The sequence below is a fragment of the Chlamydotis macqueenii genome, chromosome 2, assembly GCF_036417535.1.
Source record: "Chlamydotis macqueenii isolate bChlMac1 chromosome 2, bChlMac1.mat, whole genome shotgun sequence".
Lineage (NCBI taxonomy): Eukaryota > Metazoa > Chordata > Aves > Otidiformes > Otididae > Chlamydotis > Chlamydotis macqueenii.
This window is the reverse complement of record NC_141557.1, coordinates 26,296,070-26,312,087: the sequence shown is the minus strand read 5'-3', so window position 1 is coordinate 26,312,087 and position 16,018 is coordinate 26,296,070. Positions and strand designations below refer to the sequence as shown.

Genomic DNA, 16,018 nt, shown 5'->3' with positions numbered 1-16,018 from the left:
AACTGATCTTAATATTTAATACTGTGGCATGGAGAAAAAAAAATAAAAGAACTTGGGAAGTCAGACATCACCTGACTTTCAGGACCGTCATCAAGTCAGACGGCAGACCTTTCGGGGGGTCTGTGGAGATACTCTGGAAGCTATACTGACAGGTAAACTGCTTATTTGGTTAATCCTCCTTAACTGTTTTAAGTCCTCTGCAGAGATGTGACACCTTCAGGCTGTGCTGCTAGACTTCAGTTGTTCGCTTTGGTCTTCCAGCTCTTTTCTACCCTGCCTTTCTACTTACTCAGTGGAAAAAGATCTTTTTACTTTCTGAAGAAAAACAAGCAGAAAGTATGGCATTCCTCTTCACCACTGCATATTAGCTGAGGAACTGCTTTCAGTAAGTGTGACACATATGTGTGTTTCTTGATGTCTAATGTAAATTTAAATGAATTAATTATAAGATATCTGCTTGCCACAGATGAATTTTACAAACATCAGAAGGTACGTAAGGCCTTGAAACTTTACAAAACAGGCTTAAGAAAGATGTTATGAAGAAGCTAACATGTAGACTGGCTTATAGTGAGGCACCAGGGAGGACAGTGCCCAGATCACTTTTCTCCCCAGCTCCTACTGGCCAGGTTGGTGTATGCTTGTTTCTGTGGTTTAGATCATCCAGTTTCAGTCCCAGTCTGGAGCCCCTCTTACTCCACACTTGTGAGAATTGTGCCTACAGGTTTCCACTGCTTGAGGTTTAATACCTTCTGTTCCGCTTGCCCACATCAAGCTGGATGCAGTGCGGATGGCAACAGTGGAAAAGCCTGTACAGGTATTTGCCATTTGTTCTGTATTTCCTCAGACTGCTGACTTCATCGCTAAATGTTAATCAGGTTTTCCACCTTTTATTTAAAACATGCTTTAAGCAAGCCAGCACTTCTTGCTATCCTACTAACTATGCGTTTCAGTTGTGAGATTTCTTTAGAAATACTGTTATTTGGTATTTCTACCTACTTCGAAAGATGGCTCAATTTCTTCTTTTAAGAAGCTCAAAACTGATTCGCAGTTTCTGTAGCTCATACTCCTGCCTTTATATTACTGTATTCCTGGATTTTTTTTTTTTCAGAGAAGAACTTGGACTTACTAAGACATATAAGCCAGGTATAGTTTTGCTAGACTGATGTAAGAATTGCCAAATCCTGGTCAGCAGAAACACTGAACACAGATTGAAACACTGAAGAAGGGTGGATTTGGTGGTCTACCTCCAGTTGTCACTCCCTGTTTATATCCCACATAGGTGGGATTAGGAAGCAGAGCTGGAGAGCAAGTGGGATGCTTTGGGAGAAGCTGGATCACTGTGCTAGTGCTTTCCCATCATGCAGGAGAGGTAGCGGCACGCACTTATGTCCTGAGCCTACTCCTGTTGGAGTCAGTGGGACTGGTCTCCCTGCGTCGGGCCTCAAGTTGTTAAAGAGAGGTAGTTTAGCTCGAATTGCAAGGCAAGGAGGGCAGCAGGATAACATAGCTGTGGTTTCAGGGTGTTGTTTCCCACCCCTGTGACTCTACATTCAGTATGAGGCCCCTGAAAATTCAATTTTTCTTTTTAGTGGAAAATGCTGCTTCTTCATGGCCTGGCATTGCATGTGGACTCGGTGAATGACCAGGCTTTCAAGTGACTCGGCTGCTGCAGTTCCAGCTGCCAGGAAACGCAGGCAGGAGCATGGGGAATGTTGCAGGGTGGCTGAGACGGCCTGATGCTACAGCACTGTCTGCTGAACAGTCAAGATTAGTATTTGTAGCTGCTGCCTCCAGGATGCCTGCAAAGCTTTCATGGGTCAGCAGGCAATGATTTTGAGGCTAATTACTACTGAAGAGAACTCCATCTTGTAGGATTTGAATACAGTTCCTTTTTTTTTACTGATAACAAAAGTCTCTGACATAGCAGAGAAAGGACGGCTGCATGAAGCAGGTGGGAGAAAATTTCAATTAGGGAAGATGTCTTGGGCTTCATATATTGATAATTTTCCTGAAATGTTTCTCTGTTACATGCGAGCCCAATTCTCCAACGTAATTCTGCAACAGAACAGTCAGTGGGAGGTTTGCATTTTGATTTCAGGGGAAAAAGGATTCACGACTTTGTTTTGTACAGATTATATGAGCTCCTGAAATCCAATTCTGCTTTTCTGTGTGCAAATAAAGCTTTAACTGGCTACAGCTAGATTTATGTTAGCGTTTTCTGAAATCAAGTTTAGCCCACTGAGTTTTTCAGAACAGCCTCGGTATTTTAGATGACTTATTTATTTTTATGTGTGTGTGCCACTCTTCACCAAGTGTTTCACAAAGAAGCAGCATGGTTTGCGTGAGCAAATGAAATATGTTGGCCAGCTGAAGAATATTTTCCTATCACTTTTCAAAAATGGCTACACCAAAAACCAAAATCATGAGAAACATTTTATGTGCAGAACTTGGGGCTGATTTCAAGCCACCTGACTTCAGTTTGGTTTTGCTCTTTAAAATTACCTAGAAAATACCATAATCATCTTTTTTGTACAGCTGGATGAGAGCCAGACCTCTGGCTCCAGAGGTAAAGGGCAAAAAACTAAAAAAATCCTGTCTGAACAGGCAACTCCACCCTCTTCCCCAAGTCAGCTTGGCCTTTTGACAGAAAGTGAGCTCTGAAGCAAATTCATTCATTGCCTTGTTTTTGGACAAAACTCAAAATTCTGAACTCACACCACAGAGAGACCATTTCCATGAAATCCAGCATGCTATTTTATCACCCTTTGTCTTTTCCTGAAATCAGATAAAATTAGCATTTGGACAGTGATTAATCAGATTAATAATTTTAATTGCTTTTATCAAAGAGGAAAGCCTGCACTGGAAATGCAACGTTGTCGAAGGAAGGTGATTGCCTTCCAAGCAGAATCAAGAAGGAACTCTGTGTTGTGATGCAGCAGTGAGGGGGATCGTTCTAGCCATGTATCCAAAATAAGAGGGGTTAAATCATCCCCTGAGCTAGACTTTGAGCCCCACCAAAATAAAAGGGAGGGAGGGATTATTAATGGATTCCACAGAGAGAAGAAAATAGGGAGGACTGTCTGTATTCAGACCACCTGCTCCCAAAATAGACTAAAGTTTTGGTCTCCCTTACTGTACATTGTTTCTTTTCCTCTTTTTTTCTTCTTGATGTTATTTCTCATGCTTCCCTAAACTCTCCAGGCCTTTTTGAGATCACCCACCATGGCAGTAGAGACAGATACAGATTGCATCTAGATTCACTGGGGTGGTAGGTGCAGAAAGCCAGAGGTCCTGACACCCCTATAGTTTGATTTAGCATCTGGTCAGAGCACAGCCTGGCTTTCTTTGGCTTGTATCTTATCTTTTCTGGTTGCAGAATCAAGGAATAGCTGTGTGTGTGTGTGTGGCATGGGATAAAGAGGCTGATTCCTTCCTGGTAGTGGTTTGGGAGAAGCCAGAACAAGAAGACAAACCCAGGAGCTCAGAAGTGCTGCCATGTCTACCAGTTTAGATATGACCTGAGGCTGTCCAGATGCAAGAACGCCATGAAAAGCTACAACAACTGATTATCTGCCAGGCTCCTGTAAAGTCAGTAGTGTGAAGTAATGGTGGCGCCTCCAAGAGATGTCTATTGTATGCATTGCAATTACTTCTTTCCAGTGGCTGCTGGAAAGAAACCAAAGTATGGAAGCCCTAAATAATAAAGGATCCAGGAGGATCCAACTTCATATGCAGTAAGAGTCATCTAAAATGCTTCATGCTAATGTGAGAAGACTGAATATGGCCCAAAGGATTTGGGAAAGCTTAGAAAGTAACATTAAGAATGAACAAGTTCTTTCTAAAAGAAGAAATGAACAATCTCTTTTAAAAGAACAATCTTTTTAAATTTCACTAAGTCCAGCTTTCATCTACACTTGCAAGATAAGGTACATGACTAACCTCTGCATTTCACCAGTCCATTTCACTGTCAGAGACTGGTCTGATCCTGTTGCAAACTGGAGAAGTAGGGCTGGCCCCAAGTGGACAAAACTGGTTTTCAACAGGAAGCGTCAGCACATTAAAATCAAAGCTTTACTCTGAGAAGATCCTACTTTCAGTGAAACTGGAGTTGTTCATGACACAAGATACAGCTCAGAGCAAAATGGCAAGATCATCACAGCACTTCCTCCCCTCAGGGAAGACACATGTTCCAGTCCTCAGGCAGACCTTTGCAGCGTGGCTTGGTGCCCAAACCACTGGCTCCACTCTTGTGCAGCTCCTAAACTCTTCATAAATAACTGCATATTCACAGGAATAGGAACATCCTCCATAGGGCAGGGGAATGCTATATACCATTAACCAGTAACATCAGTGTCCCTTATCTGTGATCCACTCTAATCACCTGCCATGGGACTTATTAAATTGAGGAATTACTAAATCAAGTAATTGACTCCAGCATTTCCAATTACAGTTAAAACAATTTTCATGAGGGAGAGTTCACCAAGTTGTTGTAATAATTCACTAAGTTTCCTGTCCTTTTATCGTGACTTGACTACATGTTTGCCTACATTTCTATTTGGATCTCTAATTTCAGGCGATGCTATCCATATCCAAGAGGCTCTCATTCACCCACCTAATGTGACTGAAATTATACTAGAAAAAAAATCTGAGTCAGTAACCAGATATCTTGATACACGCTATTTTTAATGTAAAAAATAGTAAGTTCTTAATCTTAAAAAAGTGACGTCCTGACCCTGTTATTTCAGTAAGCTTTAAAAATTGCCCATTTGTGAGCGCACTGCTTTCTTGGTGACTAACCCACACAATCATGTAATGCTCTGATTCATTATGCTACACCATTTTCCATCACAGTAAGTTTGGTCTATCAAGTTGATCCTATCAGATCTCACCAGCCAGGCTTTTGGGGAAAGAGATTGGGGGGGTAGGGGTACCTATCTTTAGCAACACTGCCTCCACCACAGGCTTCTTTGCACTGTTCTAGTGATAGGCTTCAGCTTGACCTCTGAGGAGACAGTGTTCAACCTCTGGACCGAATTAAAACCAGTCGAGTTTGAAGCTATATGCTGATAGGAAGGTATGAAAGTGCCAGGTAAAATAATTCACTCCACGGGTCAGGAGAACTGGGTCATACCAATATAATGGTACAAGATATTGAAGGTACAGATATCTACATGAAGGCACATAGCATAGAAATGTGAATTTTTGCTGCTTGAAATGTGGTTTCTCTAAAAGCACAACAGACTGCAGACTGGAACAACACTGAGACTGGAACAACAAAAGAGAAGAGCAGCATGTGAAGAGCATAAGGAAGAGAAGACAAAGGAGAGGGACTAGGAAGGAGCTACCATTGATACACATGCTAATAAGGGAAAACCGAGCACGGACACAAAAGTAGGTTGTCTGTCACTGAAGGCACGCATGTCCTCTGGCTTAATTAGTCCTTGCTAATGGTTATGTGGTGGTCCTACTACCAGTCTGCTCACCTCTGTCCTGCCTTCTGATTATGGCACTCACCACTGTTACTTAAACATTAGGCAAAGAGGGAGATAAGCAGAGGAGGGCCACGAAGATGATAAAAGGGCTGGTGCACCTCTCTTATGAGGACAGGCTGAGAGAGTTGGGGCTGTTCAGCCTGGAGAAGAGGAGGCTCCGGGGAGACCTGATAGCGGTCTTCCAGTACCTCAAGGGGGCCTACAAGAAAGATGGGGAGAGGCTGTTCAGTAGGGCCTGTTGCAATAGGATGAGAGGTAATGGTTTTAAAATAGAGGGGGGTAGATTTAGATTAGAAATTAGGAAAAAAATTTTTACGATGCGAGTTATAGAACACTGGAACAGGTTGCCCAGAAAGGTGGTGGAGGCCCCATCCCTGGAAACATTCAAGGCCAGGCTGGATGAGGCTCTGAGCAACCTGATCTAGTCAGGGATGTCCCTGCTCCTTGCAGGGGGGTCGGACTAGATGACCTTTGGGGGTCCCTTCCAACCCAAACTATTCTATGATTCTATGGATGGGGACACAGCACTGCTGTTACATTTATTCCTATCTCTCTTCTAGTCAGCTGCCCATCTGAGTATGACTTAGGCGTAGATGCAAGAGGAGAAAAACAGTCATTAGCACCTCCCCTCAATGGAAGGATAAGAGACAAAGGAGACAGGTGAAGGATCAAAGAGCTAACAAAATCCAGCTCTCTATCCAGACCTTTACTGGCTCCCTCAGCAGCAAAAAAAAGCCATCTTCTAGGCTTTAGCTGAAACTAGCTTATGTTTTGCTATGCTTTAACAATTCCAAGCTCACTCCTGTCCCTTGACACAGTATCTAAAAATTTGCACTCCAAACAGCAATTGCTGTAATAATAATAACAATACTTATATTTCATTATTTAACCTCATGCTATTTGTTCATGAGGATTAGTGCTTAATTAATTAACAACACTTAGCATTTCCACTTAGCACTTTACCTCTTCAAAGCATCGTACAGACAATATCTAATTAAGGGCAGAGCTCCGCAGACACTTCACATCAGGACTTCCCTTTGACGGCTCTGCAGCCAGGACCAGCTCATGTGGCGTAGCATGAATTCCAGTTAAAAGCCCTACTGACTTCATCAGGAACTTGGGCTATCAAGTGACTAGCTTTGCAAATTCCTTTTCTTTTCCTGTTGCTTCTGGTTGCTTACTCTTCACCCAGAGAACTAATTATTGGCTAATGTGATGGGTGATAATATGAACCTTGTATTAGTGTTATCTACAAAACTTTCATTCTTTTGTTAGTGAAAACCTTGTTCTCAGTCACCTGGTTGAACTGCCTGTCCTGGTTTTGGCTGGGATGGAGCTAATTTTTTTTCTCAGTAGCTGTGTTTGGATTTAGTATGGGATTTGGTATGTGAAGACTGTTGATAATACACTGGTGTTTAGTTGTAGCTAAGGAGACCAAGGACGTTTTCCAGCTTCCCAGGTTTTGCTAATGTGCAGGTGCAGGAAGCTGGGAGGGATATGGCCAGTACAGCTGACCCAAAGTGGCCAAAGAAATATTCCATACTATAGATGTCATGCTCAGTACATAAGTGGGGAGTTGGCTGGGGGGCAGCCCTCTCTCTTTGTCTCTCCCCACTCCCCTCCTCCTTTGCTTGCTACTTGGTTTTGTTTCCTTTATCACTGCTTGGGACGGGCTGTATTGGTCATCTGGTCGTCAGGTGGTGAAAAATTATGTATCGTTCGTTTTGTATATTTTAGTATCCATATATTTCATAATTATAATAATCTTCTTTTGCTATCCTAGTAAAATGTCTCATCTCAACCCACAAGTTTTCCTTTCTTCCTGATTCTCTGCCCCATTCTACTGGGGAAGGGGAGGATGAGCAAGCGGCTGCGTGGTATTAGATTGCTGACTGCAGTTAACCCATGACACTGCCTTTAGATAGAAACTGTGTTAACCACAAAAACAGATTATAAAATGTCAAGCCAGAGTTTTTAAGGGAGATGGTGCTTTCAATCCATCAGTCAAATGCCTGCTATGAAAGTGTCTTTCTTGTAAGCACCCCAGGATGCTACACAACATCAATAGGCAATATAAACACAGAGCTTTTACAGTTCACTTTACAATTGGACATTGACTCTGAACCTGTGAAACAGAAAGGAATTGAATTTCAGGACCAAAGAGGATAATGTGCATAGGATTAAGTAGACAACAGTGGTGGAAGCAGGAAAGCAATTTAACATTGGATGCCGATAGAGAGATTAAATTTACAAATAAGAAACCAAAGGAGTAAAACAATTCTGAGTAAACTCTCATAAACCAGCAGTAGCACTCAGTGCTTCATATGAATCCACTATTTTTTTCAGAGAAACAAACATGCTGGTGGGTTTATTCAAAGCCCACTGATTGACCAGGCCCTGACTATGGGAACTGAACAAAGAGACCTCTAAATATGTAATAGCTCCAGCCAAGAGAATTATCCAGACAGTATGGAAAGAAACTTACACCAGAGTCAAATTGGAAGAAAAAATTCATCATAGTTCAAGAACTTCTCTAGTGTCTCAGAGGATGTCCTCACAGGGCAGTGTCTGGCAGTGCAGCAGCCTGGGGCTGCTGCTGCCCAAACCTGCTCTGGAAGAAAGCAAGAGATCCAATCCAGCACCGCGGCTTCCAGCTCGGAGTGGTGCTGTGGTGTGTCACATGCACATCACATCTCACATCAGCTAGGTCAAACAGCTTTTTCAGGAAGCCCCTCTTGCCAGACGACCCACAGCTTGGTAGATATTAGAGATTTAAATGGTTTGGTTCTTTGAAGACTGACTGTATTGAACAGAATCTGACCTAACCATTTTGGCACTGAATTCTTCCACAAGGGTAACTGTGTACTGCTAACTGCAGTGTCTTTGTGCCCAAAATATGCTGTTAGTGTTACTGTGAACTTGTAAAATCCCAGGAGTATAAAATAAAAAACAGGCCTTATTATCCCTTAATATAATTTCATTTAAGTTGCAGATGGATGACACCCTTATTGCCATATTCAACCTCAAACTAGACTTTTCTGGACACATATGTTTAGAATTCAGTATCTGCCTTTCATCTTCCCCCCAGTCCCCAGAAATTCTTTTCCCCTTACTCAGATTCAACTTCCACGCTCCAATATTGCTTTGCCACCAGTTACCACTGTCCAGGACTCCACTTATCTCAGACACCAGACAGCCTAGTCATCCCCAACCAGCTAACATCTAAGCTCTCCATCACTTGGTTATTCAGCAGCCCTTTCTACTGTTTACCACCTAGGACCCATCGCAGACCCATTCCAGTCTGCCCATGACCACTCCCCTGGACCACTCCTGGGTCCACTGATGTGTATGGTTACATGCAAATTAGGTAAATCATGCACCTTTCTTATAATGAGCTTCCTAAAATGTAACACTCAAGACAAAACCATCAGTTGTGGTCACTGTTGATCAGGAAAAGACACCTATTAATTAGCATGCACATTGGATCAGGCCATTAACAAATGCATTGTGAAGCTACTATGGAAGCTGATTCAAGTTATTCTCTAGGTAACTGTGCTTCTGTTTCCAGCATAAGGCTGTCACATAAGCCTTTCTGACCACTTTTGTATTTACATTTGCTGTGCATCTGTCCTAGCTTCTCCAAGCCCTGATGTCTTGGAGGAAGACACGCTGAGATACTTCCTGACTGAGGTCAGCTTCCAGCATGGGAACTCTGCTGGGTGTAGCTCAAGATGTGAACCAAATGCAGGGATAAAAACATGGTTAAGACAAAAGCCAGGCATTTGGAAGGCAGTTCTCTACTCTGGTGTATGACAAAAATAACTGTTTAGATGACTTATATAATTAGGATTTTAGCTCTCATTCTTCTGTTTTTCTCAGCCTGTACAATGCAACAAGTTGGTCTGTTTAGTTTTCACTCCTGCTGTCATTACCCTATATTCATACAGTTCTATGGGGTGCTGGGGTTTCAAACTTTCACAGGACTGTGTATTCACTCCTGGTGTTCACAGTGCTCTCCCTGTCAGAGGTCACAGGGACATGTCCATGGTCGCTAGCAACAGATCCATGGTGGTCATAAATGTAAGTTCCAGCGTGTATTTCTTCCCTGCTTCCAGCCATCAGTGTCCAGGGACAATTTATACTTTCTGGCTATCACAATCTCCTACAGCAATGAATTTCATGAGTGATATTGATTGCATTAAGTCGTACTGTTGCTTCATCAGAAGAAAGTGTTCCTGCTGCTGCACCACCATATTAGCCTTGCAATTTAGCCTGCACAGGGAGTGCTGGAGGGATTGTGTGATGACTTGTAGTACAAGGCATCCTAATCTCCTAGCCTAGTGAAATTGCTCAGCACTAGGGTTAATACTGAAGGGCAGGCCAGCTGAAGCTACCTTTAAAGGGCAAGGTAAGCTCCAGGGTGAATATGGTTGACACAGTTACACTGGGTATATATTTGACTTATAATTTTATCACTACGCTTATTCTAGGCCCAGCCTTTCAATTAATTGATTCTTAGGACTTGATGTAGACAATATTGAAGTATTTCTGACAACAGCATTTTCACAAGTAGCAGTACCCATCCCAAGCCAGTTCGGATTTCTCACCTTTGTGGTCCACAACTTGACTGTCCAGTCAAATGATGATGTGACAAAGAGATGGGAAAAGTCAATTGGACCCACTGCCATGTGACAATTGATTCCTGTGACAGGTCCTTGGTGGCCTTCAAAAATTTCACCAATGCCAGCTTTACTGCAGGAAGAAGAGATATTTGCATTCAGAGAGTGATTTAACAGCTGGTGATTTAACATAATTTTTCTTTATACTTAGGTTCCTGTTTCCTTTTAAAGTTCCATTTAATCTGTAAATCCCTCTCCTTTCAGAGAGGCCTTTGCCTGCGGAGGTTTACTGCTGTGGGCACAATTTCATGCTTAGGATCCAGCACAGGGAGATTTTCTCTTACTTCTGAAGACTTGTTGTACTCACTTTTGCATACACTGTCTACTACTGTAGCTTGAAATAACATTTATGTATAATTATGAAATAATTCTAAATTATAATTATACTATAACTTATGCCTCTGAGTAAGCCATTATCACAAGGAATAACTATTAAAATAAAAATGCAAATATGTTAATGACTTATCATGAGTAATTCCTTTTCTCTTAAATATCTAAAATAACTTTCCACAGCAGTCAGTCAAGTCACTGGGAAGCAAATCCTTTTTCACAAAAAGCGAAGGAACTGTTCCTGTGATCAGGTATCATACAGCCATTACTTTCAACAAGGGGAGATGTGCATTTCATCAGCCTGAGGCTAGAACAGCTATTAGGAAGGAAAAATACAATGCTGTGTAAGAGAGAATGTGCGCAGTTTTCTCCTTTCTGGAAGCAAATGACGCCAGATCAGTTGTCAGTGCTGTCTCACAGTGTATACAGAAAGGGGAATAATGAAATTACCCTTTTAGTCACATTATAGAAAAATTGCCAATGGAAGAAAATACATTAAAAATAGCCACAGTGCTGACAAGGCTGCCAGTGTGAATACAGGAGATGAGGAGCTGCACTGGAGGATACTGGTCCCTCACATTGCTAGTGTGGTGTCCCCTCACCTCTCCCATTGACCATGACAGCACGGCCTCCCTTCGGCTCCCCTGCAAGCCCTCGCAGAGCAGGGGCTGAGTTCTGCAGTGCCTCTGCAGTGCTGGGTACAAAGCACACCTCTGATTTCATCCCCGTCTGTCTGCCACGAAGGCGGTGGGATAAGGGGAGTTCTGGAGCACTGAGAACACCACGTATATCTGCTGTGCTTTGACACACCTTTTTCTAGAATAACATATGGCTCTCCACTGTGATGGGGTGAAGGACGTAAGAGCCTCTGGAAATAAAATGGGGATGATAGCAAACAGCTCTAGGAAAGACAGGCAGGAGCAGAAAAGGAGTGGATTTGTCAATGGCCAGCAGAAGGTTTGCTACAAAGGTGGGCTAACAAGAGGATCAGGCACCTTCCTCCTCTTGTACGGAACAAACCAGGCATGTCTGACAGATCAGAAGTGAGAAATGCCCTTGGGCAGTCTTAATTCATCCTAGCAGCTAAGACTAATTCAAACCATCAGCCACCACATCACAGACTGTCAGCATAATGCCTAAATAGACACAATTTTGCAATACTGTCAGCAGTCAGGCTAAAATAAAAATATTTTAAAATAAAAATTATATTGAACAAAGTATATGTAAAACAGTATTTATACAACATTAGGGATGTGTAATAGAAGCCTTACAATCTATAACCAGTGTATCACTGTCTATTTGGTCAACAGAGACACAGAATATGATAAAATATAAACTCAGGGGATATTGTAAACTATTGAAGTGTGAGGGTGAGCTTTAAATCTATCAGTGAAAAAAGTCTGTTCTTGACAAAAGCCTTTCAGGCATCCCAGAGGATGAAACTACTACCAGAAGCTAACAGAGTATGCTAGCGTCTTGCAGATTTACAGGGTGCAAAACAAGGAACTTGCAGTATTAAATGACAGCCTGGGTTATGCAACGAAGGGATATGACCACCATGTGTGAGAGAGCACAGGGTACCAGGCCTGGGAGAGGATCAGCCAGAGCTCGCGTACCTGCATCGCACACTGCGGCTACGTCCCTGTTAGCAAATAAACCAGGCATGAGCCCAGACTGAGGGCAAACGGTGTGGCCTCGCTCCTGGCTGTACACTAAAACCCGCTCGTCCTCCTGGAGAGGGCTGGGCATGTCCAAACTGCCCACTGAGAGCAGGGAACAGCAGGGCTCAGCATCTAGCTGGGCTGCGCGGGAATGCCTGGCACTGGACGGCTGTGCAGTGGGACGTGCACGCTCTGTTTCTCACATGCATATGTGCCCATGGTGGCTATTCTTTGATATATGCCTCTGGAGACTGAAAGTGGAGCTGAGGATGATAAAAAATAAAGTAGATTACCATCTCTTAGGGGTGGTTTAGGCCTGATCACCCTGCAGCAAAACTCACCTAGGGCCTGATTCGACCTAGCCAGACACAGATACCTATATCTCAGCTAGCTCTCTAGACCTCCATCTCACCTCACGGGTGAGAAAGAGGCATTTCTGAAGTCACAGTCATCTCTTCTTCAGGCAGATGTCTGAAAAAGGTAAAGGAAATCAAGCCCTAAGAGCAGTTGTTGCTCCCCACCAAATATGTAGGGAGCCTGGGGCAACTACTCCAGTATAACAGGCTGTAGTGCAGATGCTTAAAGTCAGGCAACTCCTGTCCTAGTTGTGCAAAGTAGAGCAGTACAGACACCATTGATCCAAGAGAAAAAACATGAAACATTCTCCACACACACTTGGCTACCTCACGCCAACACAGGCACATCATGTTATTTAAGTACAAAATGCTGAATATCACCTTCCATGACGACAGGCTGTGTAGACTGTTCCCTCTTCACTGCCAACGACAAAGTTATTGACATCTCCGGTTGGGAAAGCCATTCCTGTAACCGCCACTGGTTTGGACTTATTGTACACCAGCTCCATGCTCTCCTACCAAAACAGATCTTTGTTATTATTATGCAATCAACCTTTTGTTTGGCTTATTTTTTTTTCCTAATTAATTTCTAAATGTTACAGAGGGTAGCAGGAGGGGAAGAAGAAATTGTTTGTCCCAGCCACAGGACTTTGGTTTCTACATAGCACAATGCGAGAAGGTGTAGTGTCACAAACTAGGATGTACTGCTCCTGCCACCCCACCATTGCTGTCTGTCACATATTTGAGAGCAGCTGGAAGGCATTGGTCTTTGCTACATCATCTTAAATCAGGCAGAGATGACAGGTGAGAATTTAAAATCTAATGGTGCAGAAACTAAAGATAATACCTTAATGGTTACACTTGGGAGCCCCAGGCTTTAATAAAACATGCAATACCCTTCTATTTACAAACATTTTTGAAATCAGTTGTTTGTCAGGAAACACATGTAATATTGTGTGCACCTGAAGCATTTATCAGACTGTGCCATTTGTCCCTTTGCAGAACAAAATTAAAAAGCTGGGGTCCTGTCACTAGCACCACTCTACGTGGTGTGTTTCAGGGATTTTCTGAGGTAACCGTAAACACTCCCTCTAGACTCCACCATCAAGCTAGAAACCAGCAAGTATATTTTATTTTTCATTTGGTAGCTATATTTCAAAGTAAATCAGCATGCCCATTTTTGCTATTGCAAGTACAACCAGCATGAACAGTTTGTGGCTGTTGCAAGACGCGTACACTTTGAGCAGATTTTGAAGAACTTTCTGGTTGTTCAGCCTAAATGGTGTAACCCAACAATCCACAAAGGGGCTGAACAACTTAGCGATTTTCATTTTTAGCTGTTTAAGGGGGTATGTTTTCGATGTTTAAGATGTCTAAGCTGCTATTCTTCTAGGGCCAACGCCTGTAGTGTTTTTCTCAGAAGGGCTAAAGAAAGTGGGCATCCCTGTGAGGGGAGAGAGCTGCAAATCCATAGACAAATAATTTTGCTTAGTTTATGCTTTTCTTTGAACTACATTTGGTTCTACTAAAAAGGCAAAACAAGACCTGGAAAATGCATTGGCAGAGCACCTGTGGACCATATATTTCAGTGAAAATCTTCTGGGTGAGATCACCATTTAGTGTCTCTGTGGAGACATGACAAGATATTGCGGTGGACTCTCTCCTCCCAGTGCCTACCCCATGGCTGTACATGAGTGCTCTGGACCCTGTGTCTTTGGAAAGTTTCAGACTGACACACAGCAGCAACACTCTACTCCTCCCAATTTAAAGCCATGGCATGTAGCTTGACGTCAAGTCCTGTGTCTTTCTTTTCTAGATCACCATAAGCCATACGCCAAACTTCTGCGTAATGTGGGGTGTGTTCCCATCCTTGTTGAAAGCCAGTTTTGGAGCAGGGAAATTCCATCTGAGTGATGAAGTACTGGAACTGAGATGTTCAAAAATCTCTGTTTCAAAATTTAGTATCCCAGTAAGTGAATACATAAGGGTGAGATTTATCTTCTTGATGTTTAAGTGAGAAACTGGGGCAGGGATACAGGTGCCTAAACATAGATGTCCACGCCACTTTAGATGCCTCCACTGCTATTCTAGAAGAGTATTTATTGGTTTCTCATGGTCCCAGGACACAACTACCAGACCAGCACTGTTGCCTTAGATGAGCACAAGCAACATGATCTAACTTTGAAGTTGGCCTCAGTTTGAGAAGGGGAGTAGATGGGATGACTTCCAGAAGCCTCTTACTTCCTAAGATTTGACAGTTCTGTACCCCCAGGTGGGTATCTGAAATAGTATTTCACACTGGGATGGGATGACTTGTCCTCCAGAAGTGCCCAGTCTCTCTCTACATTAACTGCAAAGGGGATTACTAGCTTAGACTTGACACAGACCCAACTTTCAGATGGCTAAGATTTCCTTTCATTTCTGATACAAAGGCCAGGGGCGGGGTGGGGGGTGGGGGGGTGGCGGGAAAGACATTCCAGAGGAGATAAATTAGTTCTAAAACTTGTGATTTGCATTGTTTGTTCCTTTGGCTACTGCAGGCAGGCAGCAAAGTAAGCTTTCTGACTGCGTGCATTGGAAACCTGTAGTGCCTAGGGTGTGTTCCGAAGCAGTGCAATCTACGCCGTATTTGTTAAACAATGCTGTAGAGTAAGTACAATTTATACCACAGGCGACTTCTGTAATTACTCTGCTTTAAAATGGATTATTTCATTTTCACTTGAAACTGACCTATGTATTAACGTATTACAATAATTACATGATTTGTGGTAAAGGAAATGGGTTTTGGCTCTTAGCAGAGACTGCTGGAAGCAAGCTGTACTCTTTCAACTGCATCCATTGGTTTTAGTTTGTATAGGACGTGAGGTTTTGCCTTTTAGGAGCCATGTTCCATTAAGCAGGTATCCTGCTCTACCGAAGGTGCTCTATTTTTTCCCTGTATAGGTGAAAACAAACCCACCTGTGGAGTTGAGAGCATGTCCAGGCTCCAGGAGCACATTTTGCCATCTGTAGAGACGGTAATGAGATTGTGCGCATTTTGTGTTCCAACCACATTCACACAATACACAGGATGCTGAAAACACATTAACAATGGAAATCAGAGAGCCATTCTTACATCTTCACGAACAAATGTCTAATGTCTCATATGTCATTTTAAAGAATGATTAAGTAGTCACACAATGTCTGGAAAATAACAGGACTCAGCTTTTGCCAGATAGGATTTTTTTCTTTTTTTAAATTTAAAATTTAAGAGGTAAGTTATGGAGGTGGAAATGTTTCCAAAGTTTCATTTTCCTCATAATAAAACAACCCAGCTGAATAATGCTGTGAAAATACTGAATTATGTGGATGAGATTTCACCCACAGGGACATGTATCATTCTACTGATGGCTTTTGACACTGAAAATAACCAGCAGAAAGAGGCAAATTGTCCAAATGGAATCAAAATGAAAACCTTATTCAAGAAAACAGCTGCATAAAACTTGAACTTTTCCAGAATT

At 42.6% G+C, this 16,018-nt stretch overlaps 1 protein-coding gene across 3 annotated transcripts in view; it reads right to left on the bottom strand.

Annotated features, from left to right (window-relative positions):
• The window catches only part of DYNC1I1 (dynein cytoplasmic 1 intermediate chain 1), a 193,183-nt gene that overhangs the window by 29,892 nt on the left and 147,273 nt on the right, over nt 1-16,018 (bottom strand). For all 3 annotated transcript variants that reach the window (XM_086741518.1, XM_086741520.1, XM_086741519.1), the window contains exons 12-14: nt 15,478-15,591; nt 12,900-13,033; nt 10,100-10,244 (exon numbers count right to left, since the gene is read on the bottom strand). In XM_086741518.1, coding sequence (XP_086597644.1) covers nt 10,100-10,244; nt 12,900-13,033; nt 15,478-15,591 — 393 coding nt within the window. The remainder of the gene's footprint in view (nt 1-10,099; nt 10,245-12,899; nt 13,034-15,477; nt 15,592-16,018) is intronic.